At 41.0% G+C, this 13,098-nt stretch overlaps 1 protein-coding gene across 1 annotated transcript in view; it reads right to left on the bottom strand.

Moving 5' to 3' along the window:
- The window catches only part of M1ap (meiosis 1 associated protein), a 75,939-nt gene extending 64,346 nt beyond the window's left edge, over positions 1-11,593 (bottom strand). Inside the window, exon 1 of the mRNA XM_052174054.1 lies at positions 11,322-11,593. Within this exon, the coding sequence (XP_052030014.1) occupies positions 11,322-11,561 (240 nt within the window). The 5' untranslated portion in view covers positions 11,562-11,593. The remainder of the gene's footprint in view (positions 1-11,321) is intronic.
- Between the last annotated feature and the right edge of the window lie 1,505 nt (positions 11,594-13,098).

The raw sequence follows: 13,098 nt of genomic DNA, 5'->3' as shown, positions 1-13,098 counted from the left end.
TGCAGAGAGAAAGTGAATCAAAGACACAAATCTTTAGGAACCCAGTATGCTGGTTAGCATCTGTCAAATTGACACAGACTAGAGACACCTGGGAAGAAGAAATGTCAATCAAAGAATTGCCTTCATTAGATTGGTCCAATAGCTTGTCTGTGGGGGACATTTTCTTGACTAATGATTGGTGTAGGAGGCCAGCCCTGGGTTGGTAGTTCTGAGTTTATAAGAAATCAGGCTGAGCAAGCAATGGATAGCAAGCCAGTAAGGATCTCTCTTCTGCGGGTCCTCTTCCTGCATGAATTCTGCCCTGATTTCCCTCAGTCATAGACTGATTAGGATGTGTAAGCCAAATAAACCCTTTCCTCCACAAAATGATTTTGATTATGATGTTTATCATATCAATAGATACCAAACTACCAAACACCCAGGCTTTGATTTAATTGGCAGTCTTCTTTCATCAATCATGGGAATGTCGATCATATTCTAAGTATTGCACTAAAATTTTTCAAAAGGAAAAATTGCAGCTAAAAATCTTAGACGATGTGTAGAAATAGAGAAGAAAATGTTTTAATTCTTTTATTTGTCCAATGAAAGGTCTTTGTAACTACTTTGTGTGTGTGTGTTTAGATTTACTTTTATTTAAGGTGCATGAGTATTTTGTAAGTATGTATGTATTTATTTGTATGGTGTACGTATGTGTGTGATTGTATGTGTATGTTTGTGTGTGTGTATGTGTGTGATTGTGTGTGTATATGTGTACATGTGCACAAATGGGCACATTTCATGTGGGTTTGCGGAAGTCAGAGGAAAACCTAAGGTCTCTTCCTTGCCTTCCTCCTTGTTTTGAGTCAGGGTCTCTTTGTTGTTTGGTGTTGTGCTATACAGGGCCTTCGAGCTTCCAGAGATTCTCCTGTCTCTGCCTCCCAACTAGACATAGGAGCCTTGGGATTACAGACAGGTGCTATCATGCTTGGTTTTATGTAGGTTCTGAGGATTCGAACTCAGATCCTCAAGCTTGTGCAGCAAGCCATTTACCTACCCACTGAGCCATTTCCCCAGTCCAGCTCAGTTTGCTTTAAGCCTTTTCCTTACATATCCCTTTCTAATTCTTCTTTATATATTTTAAGTCAACATCTATGTACGTGGGCATTCTATGATCCCAGTACTTGGGAGTCTGACCAGAAGGATGCCTGTGTTATCCTTTGTAGGACTTTTGAGCAAGCTGTACCCCACTGTGTTCTGTGCCTGACGTTGAAATAGTATTCTTGATTTCATCTAATGTTTCTTCTCTCAAATTCAACCTTGTTTATAGTTGGTCATGGTCTTCTTTTTAGAGGCAATGGGACTGCATTTGCCTGCTATACCGTTGCCTTCCCCTTTACTTACTGACTTTCAGTTTTATTTTTGCATTTATTTATGAGTTGCAAGGATAGGAGCACGTCTGTGGAGGTCAGAGGACAACTTGCTAGAGTCAGTTCTCTCCTTCTACTATATGAGTCCCAGGGATTGAGCTCAGGTTGTTAGTTTTGGGGCATGCACATTTATCCACTGAGCTGTCTTGTGGTCACCTACCCTACACAAATTACTTTGTTGTAGCTGAGTCTCCTGAATATAATAGAATGTGCTGTGATAAAAAAAATATATCAGTTTAAAAATCTTTTAGTAAACGAGCTTAGCATTTATTGGTGTCAGATATTTGTACTTAGTTATAGCATAGCTTCAGTGAGATTTATCTTATTTTAAATTCTGTGTATGTGTGGTGATTTGAATAGGAATGGTCCTCACAGACTCATGTGTTTGAATGCTTGGCCCAGGGAGTGACTTTATTAGGAGGCATGGACTTGTTGGGGCAGGTGTGGCCTTGCTGGAGGAAGTATGTCACTGTGGGGGTGGGCTTTGAGGTCTCACATGCTCAAGCTATGCCCAGTGTGGCATGCAGTCTCCTTCTGCTGCCTATGGATCAAGATGTAGAACTCTTGGTTCCTCCAGCACCATGTCTTCTTGCATGCTGACATGCTTCCCACCATGATGATAATGGACTAAACCTCTGAACCTGTAAGCCAGCCTGAATCAAACTCTTTATAAGAGTTACTATGGTCATGGAGACTCTTCACAGCAATAAAAGCCAAATTAAGATAGTATGTATGTGTGTAGGTTTCTGTAAGTGCCCAAAGAGGCCAAAGGCATTAGATTCTCTAAACTGACGTTATAGGCAGTTGTGAGTTGTCTAATATAAATGCTGATAATTGAATTTAGGTTCTCTGAAAGAGCAGTACATGCTCTTAACGTGTGAGCCATCTCTCCAACCCTAATACTTTCTGTTTTACAGCTTTTGGAAAAATCATTGTATTGTGCATTTTTATTTGCCCTTTCTCTGTATGCTTTTATTGTCACAACTAGGAATATGTAAGCTTGTTTGGGTTTTTAATCTTCATAACTCCATGTTTATGTGATTCCTTTAAACTCTAGCAGTATTTGATTTATAGTATATTGTATATACTATAATTTATATAAATTATAAATTATATAATATAAATTATAAATTATATAATATATAATTTACAGTATATTGATCCACATGACAGAATTATTGTATTTCCTTGTCTTATTCTTCCTCTCCCATTGCACTCAGTTATAGTCTACCACAGCATATTTCTTAGAACTCAGCTTTATCTATTTGTTATTTGTTGCATTGACATGATTCCTTTTGAATATCAGCTACTAAGGATGAGGAAATAAACGCTATAGGTAAACAAACTAAAGTGTTGTAAACCCTAATACCTCAATGTAGATTAATTTCAATAAATTCTTATAATGAAAAAATTTTAAGGTATTAGGAAAAATGTCACAGGAAGGGCATTCTTCTGGAATCATCCTTTGAGGGGGAAATTAATCATTTGGGTTAGAATTTTTTATATTTATGTCACAATGGCTATAAAAGGAATTCTAATGTTTTAATTATGAATTCTCTGTCATGATTCCTTATAAAAGGTTCAGAATTATTTGATGATACTAAAAAATTAAATGTGAGGATAATCTTGGGTCCATCCTAGAAATGGTCCACCATATGCTGTCTTTCTACATTTACATTTTGGGTGTCTCTGTGGACAGAAAATGCCAGATGTCTATATAGTTTAATGAAAATGGATTTAAGGGGCCTTTTTTTCCTTAGACTGGATTGTTTGGATACATCAAGTGATAGTCACTCCCGCTATTTCCTTGAGCTTCTAACACACACTGACTTTACTGTTCTACAGTTAGGACATTTTGGCTTGTAATTATTTCTGAGTTACCAGTGAGGAGTACTACGTGTGTCTTTTATTTTCAGGACTGACTATGGGCAATTAAAGGGTTTTACCTGGCCGGTTTCATGGTGTGAAGGTGGAAAAGTGGCTTTGGTACAGAGCCAGTTCACTGCAGTCTCTGAAGGACATGGCCAAGGACTCAGGCTGCCCTGGGATGTCCTATTCTTGGGGTATTTGACTCCTTATCTCAGACACCTTCATTCCCAGGTCTCTAAGGCCTATAGTGAGGTTCTCCTCAAGCGCTTCTTCCAAGACTTCTTTAGGAGAGGATCAGGGAAACTTGAATATACTTTTCTCTATTCTAACTCAGTCTTTTCTACTCTTAGCCTTCCTTCTGCTTTCTCTAACCCCAAGTTTATAAAGCCATCATTTTTTTTTTCGTCTGGGGTTCACTCAGCAGTGAGACTGTTCCTTCATCTGTGCCAATACATTTAGCTCTCAACAGTTCTGAAAAAAGTAGGAAAGCTGGTGTGGTGCCTCACACCTGTAATCCCAGCACTCAGTAGAATGAATTGCCACAAGTTTGCAGCTAGCCTGAGCCAAGTAGTGAGCTTCAGGTCAATCTGGTTGATGGAGAGGTATTGAATTAAATAAACAAAAGAATAAAATGCAAAACTTTACCAGCAACATCACCAACACCACTGACAGCAAAATGGAGTAGGGAGGGCTGGAGAGATGGCTCAGTGGTTAAGAGCACTGACTGCTCTTCCAAAGGTCCTGAGTTCAAATCCCAGCAACCACATGGTGGCTCACAACCATCCTTAATGAGATCTGATGCCCTCCTCTGGTATGTCTGAAGACAGCTACAGAGTACTTACATATAATAAATAAATCTTTAAAAAAATGGAGTGGGGATTAGGCTCTTTTCTCAGATTAGACTCTTTATTATCCAATTTCAGTATGTGACTAAAGACTTAACCTTTTCCCTTGGTCTGTTGGTTTACTTGACACCTAGCAGATCAGCTGTTTCCCAGCTTGGTTAAAGCTCGTTCAAGCTCATGGATTTTAGTATAAAACAGCCTGCCTTTCCTAAAGAAGTGATTAAGGGATCAACTGATTTCAAAATGGCCACCTATACTAGGGAGTAACAGAGATAAGAGAAATTATCACAATACTCGATACTGTGTAGTTTTTGTTTTTTGCCTTTTCAGATATCTATTTTTCTCTCTCTGGTTTTATATCCTTGGAGACCAATCTATAGAGACAGTTCAACGAGTTTCCTCACATTCCTGTTTCTAAAAAGGTATGTCCAATGAAAGGCAGTAACTGGGGATTCAGATTCGGGAGTCTCATTTACCTATACTGTACTTAGCTGAGTCCTGGCTTTTCCCCATAGTGAAACCCCATTGTCACAGCATCCTTGCACATACTGCAATGGTCCTAAATAAAATCTTTTATGGTGCTTTAACAAGAGTTACTGCATTTTCTGTAACAAAGGTCACAGATCCCATGATGTGGCCCTCTTTAGTCCTGGGTGGCCTGGCTGTAGCAGTGTCTTTTGTTGACTCTGTCTAAACTCTGCCTTCACCTCTGCAAATATCCTCTTTTTGTATCTCTGAAGAAATTTCAGCTTGGGCATACCATCTGCTTCTTGCTTGCAACTTGACTGATTTATATAGCTCTTTAAAAAAGCTTTCTTTAACAAGAAAAATGGGAATTTTCTTTCTTTTCCCATATATAGTTCTTTTTCCTCTAGCTACCTTGGTCTCTCTGGAGTCCCAGATCCTAGATTTTCCTCTTCTGTACTAAGGCTTGCAAACTTAATGTGGTAGACAGTTACAGCCTTAGGTTCTCCTCATTTGCGTCTCCTCATTCTACTACCTGATGTATACAGTGTCTTGTGAAGTGTGTGTGTGTGTGTGTGTGCGCGCGTGCGCGCGTGTGCTTAGGCAAGAGGCCAACCTTGAGTATCATTCCTCAGAAGCTATGCTAGTTTGCTTTCTGATGTTGTGAATAAACACCATAAACTGAAAGCAACTTAGGGCAGGAAAGGTTTATTTCAGTTTATAGCTTATGGTCCATCATTGAGGGAAGCTGGGCAGGAACTCAAGACAGGAGCTTGGAGTCAGGAACTGAAGCAAAGACCATAGAGGAATGCTGCTCAGTGGCTTGCTCAGCTACCTACTGGCTTGGACAGCCCACCTGCTCAGGCATGACATGGTCCACAGGAGCCTAGGCCCTTCTATATCAGTTAGCATTCAAGAATATGCTCCCACAGATATGCCCATAGGCCAATCTGACAGAGGCAATTCCTGTTTCTGTCTCCTCAGCACAAGCACACACCACATCCAGCTTTTTATGTGAGCATGGGGATCAGCCTCAGGGTCTCATTCTTGAGCCAGCAGGTGTGGCTGGTGATCAAATGCAGGTCCTTGAACTTAGGTCTGAGGCTTGAGAAGGCAGGCTCTTTAACTAATGAACTATCTCCACGGCCTCTTGTTTTGTTCTGGTTAGTTTAGACAAGAGGGTACATCTGGTCCTTGTTGCTTTGCCTAGATAGCACAATGACTTGCTTCTCATAAATGGAATGTGGAATAAATGGGCTCTTGTGACGAGGACATAAAACATTCTCTGTCTTAGAATGAGAACATGAAAATAATGCTGTGGAGAGATCCAGGTGGTAAGGAAATGAGAACTTCTTCCTATTAATCTACTTTAGAACTAGCTCCTCTAGCTTTCATCAAGCCCTCAGATGACTACAGTTATGGCTTCCCTTACTACAACCTCATGAGGACCCTTATCCCTGAGCCACTTACCTGAGCTGCTTATGGATTTTTAACTCACAATGAACATGAAATAATAAATGTTTATTATGCTAAGCTATCACATTTTAGTATAATCCGACAGAAAAAGTCAATGATCTAAGGAACCAAATTCAACACAACTCATAGAAAGAATCAGTTTTATTCCTTATGTCATTTAAATGAGTTCCTATGCCCAACCCAGCTGAAATATCAGTGTACTTAGACATAATACTAGGCTAAGTACTTGGAGTGTTTATATAAAAAAATTTTCCCTGTATGATCCATTTTGAGACACCAAACCTACATTCTATAAGCTGATAGGCAATGAACTCTAGGCATTTTATGTGAGTACACTTTAGCTATCTTCAGACATTCAGACACACCAGACAGAAGAGGGCACCAGATCCCATTATAGATGGCTGTGAACCATGTAGTTGCTGGGAATTGAACTCAAGGACCTCTGTAAGAACAATCAGTGCTCTTAACCCCTGAGCCATCTCTCCAGCCTGTCATATCATATTTTTAACAGTTCTGTAACCCAATAAGTATAAAACATAAAACTGACAAGAGGTCAATTGTGCTGGTTATTGTTTTGGTTCCCCCCTCCCCTTTTTTCTGTCAGTTTGACCAAGCAGGGTCATCTGGGAAGAGGGAACCTCAGTTGAGAAAATGCCTCCATCAGATTAGCCTGTAGGCAGGTCTGTAGGGCATTTTCTTGAGTAATGGTTGATACGGAAGGGCCCAAACCACTGTGGATGGTGTCACCCCTAGGCAGCTGGTGTTAGGTTGTATAAGAAAGCAGTTTGAACAAGCTATGAAGAACAGAGTAGAAAGCAGCACTCCTCCAGGGCCTCTACTTTGTTTCCTGCTAGGGCCTTCCTAGCATCACTGGTTCCTGAGGAAGGCAGTGAAGGGGTCTGGAGTCGGTGACAGGGGCCTAAGCTACTTTATTGTTGGCAATTCTGTCTTTAATTCTTTGCTATTCTGTGCTACTTACTTTTAGCAGTTCTTCTCTTGCTCAAGGGTCCCTGGCTGGCCAGGCTAGAGGCTTGGAGTTCATTAACTCTTTGTGAGCCAGAGAGAAAAGCAGAGGAAGAAAGGGAGAATTCACGCACACACATAGATGACAGACACACACACACTTTGGCCAGGCCAGACCACCAGTCAACAGTTCCACAAATGTTCATGCATATTTATACACATATACCTACATACATATGTATGTACATACAGATAAACAAATAGACTTATACAAATTTGGTAGAAGGAGCTGAGCCCCAAATGCCACACTTACTTTTTCTCTCTGGCCTTCTTATACCTTCTTAGACAAAATTTCCTCACGGATAAAATGTTACACAAAAGGGGAGTTACAGGAGGATGCCTATAATTAGTTCAAAGCAGTGTTTCATTCTATAAGCTCATTGTAAGTTAGAAGAACAGTTTCACATGGCCTTGCTTTATCACAGTGCACACCTATGGCTTCATCCTTTTTTTTTTTTTTTGATCTTGATCAAAAAAGAATGTTTTTTTCTTGATCACAAATTTATTTCAAGTCTTCTGTCTTATCTTATTACAATTAGCTCAAGACATGCGAAAGTTTACAGAGCTCTATTTGCAGCTTTATTCTATATATGGCTTGAAATCACTTATATAATTTAGGAATTTTATAAAATCATTATCAGGAATTATAAAATCATCAATTTGTCTACACAGCATTGTTATATGAAACTACATCTTCATATTGATTCTATAGGAAATCTGTCCAATAGGGCTGGCCAGTGTCCAGGATTCATTAGGTTATATAATAGTGACAAGGAAGACATATCAGCAGCAAGAAGCAGTCCTGAGATAAAGTCTCTGGTGGCCTTGCATATCAGAGCTCACCCATCGAAGACCATGCAAAATGGTATGCCATCTCCAGAAGTCATTTGCATGCCGTAGTCTTTCCTAGATGGCTTCTGACAGGTTCCTGCCCTGACTTCCCTTCATAATTGTACTGGCTGGTTTTGTGTGTCAACTTGACACAGGCTGGAGTTATCACAGAGAAAGGAGCTTCAGTTGAGGAAATGCCTCCATGAGATCCAGCTGTAAGGCATTTTCTTCATTAGTGATCAAGGGTGGAGGGCCCATTGTGGGTGGTGCTATCCCTGGGCTGGTAGTCTTGGGTTCTATAAAGAAAGCAAGCTGAGCAAGGAATAGGAAGCAAACTAATAAGAAACATCCCTCCATGGTATCTACATCAGCTCCTGCTCCCTAACTAAGACAAATTGGTACCAGCATAATGGAGTATTCCTGTGACAACGTAACCATGTTTTGGGGGAGGACTGTGGAAGCCCTTTGGAACTTTGGGCTAAAAGGTCCATTCGGTGTTAAGAGCTTTGTGGGATGTTGTGTAGGATCTTGGAAGATAATGTTGAGAACAGGGCAGAAGATTGAGGCCTGGCTTGTGAAATTTCAGAGGGAAGATTAAAGTCTCTCATCAGGGCCACGTTTTAATTGTGAAGATTCTGTGGTTTTGTTTAACTGGGGCTGAAGAACCAACTGTGATTAACAAGATACCAGAACTGCTTAAGTGAAACCTTTGCATTACTATTGATGCTAGTTAGCTGGAGCTAAGAAATTAGCAGTGATTAAGAAGAGACCAGCATAACTGAGGTGAAATCTTCTGAAAAGTGTTTTCTAAGAGTACACCGAGGCTGTGTTCCAGAGATAGCCAAGGTTGTACCTTGTGCTGTGGCTGGACTTGGTAATGTGTAAAGAGTCACCCAGGTGGTTCTGGTTTTGAAGGCATGAAGGGGTCATGAAGAGCAGCTGAGGCTTGGCACTGTAAGAGGTTGCAGAACGACATTGGTAAAGGTACAGCCTCAATTGCAATTGATGGCCCTGGACTGATGGAGTCATGCAAAGGAGCAGAGGCTTGGTACCATGAAGAGAGGCTATTGGTGAAGCCTAGTTACAGCGGAAGACAGCAGTGTTTTGGAGATGCTAGTACCATGAGATGACCACCAATAAAGCAGTAGCAGTGGAGTACAGGCAGCTGGAGCCTAGAAGACAAGGTGTGTGCTACAAAGGGCAGGGCTGGAGAAGTGACCCAAGCCCTTGGAGGAGCTCACAAGATTGTGAGTTGGATCCCAGACATTGGACAGTTGGAGTCTGATTTTGCTTTTGATTGTGACTGTGCCTTGATATTTTTCCCTCTTGGAGAAAGAAAGTATTTTAGTGGAGTTTACAGTTAAGAGACTTTGAAAAGACCTTGAATTTTAAAAGATATTGAATATTTTAAAGGGATAGAATTTTTTTTAAACTCGGGGCTTGCTATGCTAGGCAAGTACTTCAAATGAGCTACAAAGCCCAGTTTTATTTTTTTAAAGATTTATTTATTTATTATATATAAGTACACTGTAGCTGTCTTTAGACACACCAGAAGAGAGCATCAGATCTCGTTACAGATGGCTGTGAGTCAGCATGTGGTTGCTGGGATTTGAACTCAGGACCTCTGGAAGAGCAGTCAGTGCTTTTAACTGCTGAGCCATCTCTCCAGCCCTGGGGTTGAACTTATAATATGCAAGACTGTGAGAACTTTAAAGTTATTTAGATCTTGGGGATGAATAAGAAAGTAAGGGTTGAGGCTTAATAGTGATGTGTTTGTGTGTCAAGTTGACAAGGGGGGTCAATTGTACTGGCTGGTTTTGTGTGTCAACTTGACACAAGCTGGAGTTATCACAGAGAAAGGAGCTTCAGTTGAGGAAATGCCTCCATGAGATCCAGCTGTAAGGCATTTTCTCAATTAGTGATCAAGGGTGAAGGGCCCATTGTGAGTGGTACCATCCCTGGGCTGGTGCTCTTGGGTTCTATAAGAAAGCAATCTGAGCAAGCCAGTAAGTAACATCCCTCTGTGGCCTCTGCATCAGCTCCTGCCTCCTGACCTGCTTGAGTTCCAGTCCTGACTTCCTTTGGTGATGAACAACAGTGTGGAATAAACCCTTTCCTCCCCAAATTGCTTCTTGGTCATGATGTTTGTGTAGGAATAGAAACCCTGACTAAGACAATGATGGATTGTGATCTGAATATGTAAGTCCAATAAACCCTTTCCTCTCTGTGAATGAGAGCTCCTGGGAAGAAGTTGCATCTGACTAGAATTTCAGTATGGTTGAGAGATACAGTTAGCCAGTTCTAGCCCACTGGAACCGTTCCTTGCCCACCTCTATGTTAGAATCAATGTCTTGTCACTGATATATTAAAACCTTTAGAATATATTAACTTAGCAGACCACATCTTGATCCAAAGACAGAAGACTCAGCATCCTCAGGTAGCTAGGAGTAGTATCTCAAAGCCCACCTCCACAGTGACACACTTCCTTTAATAAGGCCAAACATACTAACAGTGTCACTCCCTGGGCCAAGCATATTCAAACCACAACAGTGTTTATCACGGTAATAGAAAGCAAACTCAACAAACGCGTGTTTTCATATTTATAATACCAAAAGAGAAATTATATTTTCACTTTCAATGAGGAAAATGAAACATTAATTTAAAAACAAGTGGATTCTAGTTAGATTTTACAGACATAACCAGCAACAAGTTTGTGAAACTCCTTCGTTTGGTTATCTTAAACATATAGTATATGTCCATTGATTTAATAATAAGGTTGACTCAAAGAAGGAGATGTGTGGATTCGCTGGAAATCTTTTCCATGCCTGTGATTTTGAATTATCTAAGAGAGAGGGAAGACTTGAATTTTCTTTGAGGCAGAGAGGAAGTAAATTATTGTCAGAGGTTTGTAAAGATAATGGTCCTCAGTCACTCCTAAAACCTTAAGTGGTGTTTTACCTGGACATAGCTCAAGTTTCACTGGAGTGGACCGCAGGGAAAATAGTCTCATGGCTTTTGCAGTTAGGAATTTCTGAGCAAAGAAATTTTACCCCAGGACAAGTTTGATTGGATAACCAGACCTCTGGAGAGCTTTAGAAACTTCTTTAAGTGTTTACATTTCAAAGAGGGTGAAAGGATCTAGCTGTTTACATTTCAAAGAACTGCAAATGCTAAGATTCCTCTTCTCTCAAGGAGAGGGATGGTTGCAGTCTATTTCAAGCCCCAAATTAACAACTCAGAGGCTCCCCCTTGCATCACAAGCCCCCATATACACAGGATGACTTCTGGTTCCTGTGAGCTAATCAGGTAGGAAGAACCAATGTGGTTTTTACTGTAAGGAACACTGTGAGTTCTGCGATGGAAATCTCATTTGCTTTCAGGATACCAAGAGTAGAGATAGACTTACCACAAATGGGAGGACACATTCATGTTGGTTTTGTACTGCGTATAAGCTGAACAGAGACATTCGGCTGGGGCCCATCAAACTGCAGGCTATTGAGAAAAAGTTCTGCAAGGCCTCACAGAGGTTGGGGCAGATGTCAGCCCAGGAAGGTACATCGATATGCACAATTAGAAGCCTTGGAGGTTGATGGCTGATTTTCATGGCAGGGGAGGTCCCTCTAGTAGTAGTTTTCCTTCGATTCATGGCAGCCAAAGTAATGTGGAACTGTAGCCACTACTTGAATAACCAACGTTTTATGAACCTAAGGAAAGGAAAAAGAAATGACTGGTCTTCATAAAACTGGGTCAGGCACTTGAAGCAAAGAATATATATGGAGGGGATGAAAGACGCCCCCCAAAAGGACTCAATTTGGGTACCACATCAAACTTGGCAAGGCCACCCCACATTGATAGCACCCAAGAGATCTATGTGTTTGGTTTTAGAATAAGTATGAGAATGCTTAGAGATGCTTGTGGAACTAATAAAGAACAGAGCAGTTACACAGAAGTCAAGCTTCAGGTTTGCTTGGTTGGTTTTTACAGGATCTCATGTTACCTAGGCTAGCCGAGAGTTCTTTATGTAGCTGAGTATGATTTTGAACTCCTGATCCTTCTGCTTCCACCTCCCAAGTGCTGGAATTAGACATGAGTATCACTGTGCCTCAAAGCAAGTTTTGGATAAGCTTATTTGCCCTCATAAGTTTTGTTACTGCTTATTATCCTATATTGTAACTTGTTTCTATGTTTGTCTTTCTCACCATATTATAAAGCTTCCCATAGTGTCAGGTGTGAGATAACTCCATAGGAGTTGCTGGTCAGGGAGGTTCCCAAAATAATAAAGGTCATTGCTACTTTTTCTTGGTTCCCCATTACAAGTAGTTGATAAAAGCCTATTGCTGAAGGCACCACACACCTAGAATAAAACTATTGAGAAATCACATTGGAATTGAGTTTCACATCCTCCCTGATGGCTACCTCCCACAGTGCTGAAGGTGCTATGAAGCCTGCTGGGGGCTGCAGGCATCAACACTTTACTTAGCTGTGAACCCTAGGAACTATGGTTCTAACCTGCCTGGCAAGATGTGCCATTTGTGCAATGTTCTATAAGAGGGAACCTATACCTACTACTGTAAACTTGGTCCAAAACACATGACTGTAGAGTTCATGGGCCCTAGTTGGGGAACCTAACATTGCTGCTTAGGTAAACTGACACTATTAAACTACCTTCTAAATATCTATGTTTATACCTATAGGCAAAAAGGCTACTCTCAGCTTTTTTTTTTTTTCTGTTTTTTCGAGACAGGGTTTCTCTGTGTAGCCCTGACTGTCCTGGAACTCACTCTGTAGACCAGGCTGGCCTCGAACTCAGAAACCCACCTGCCTCTGCCTCCCAAGTGCTGGGATTAAAGGCGCGCACCACCACTGCCCAGTAACTCTCTCAGCTTTAAATAAAGAAGCCAATCCTGGAAGTGAACAGAGGTGAATAGGAAAACCTTGCACAAGATACTAAGAATAAAGGAGGGATGGTTAAGGGCTCAGCCCTAAATAAGACATCTACATGACCCCTTTAAGTCTCAGGGGACACTGGAAGAGGAGGCAGAAAGATGTAAGAGATGGAAGATATGGAGAAGGGCTGAAAACTGCAGCATGGCCACAACAATCCTGAAAGCAGAGCAGCTGTACCTACTGGCCCTCCTAATAGTCAGCTGTGGGAGGGAGAAGGACCGACGGCTTATTACAAT

This window comes from Apodemus sylvaticus, chromosome 2 (assembly GCF_947179515.1).
Source record: "Apodemus sylvaticus chromosome 2, mApoSyl1.1, whole genome shotgun sequence".
In the NCBI taxonomy this organism is placed as follows: Eukaryota; Metazoa; Chordata; class Mammalia; order Rodentia; family Muridae; genus Apodemus; species Apodemus sylvaticus.
The sequence above is the reverse complement of the archived record's forward strand: the minus strand, read 5'-3'. Positions and strand labels throughout refer to the sequence as shown.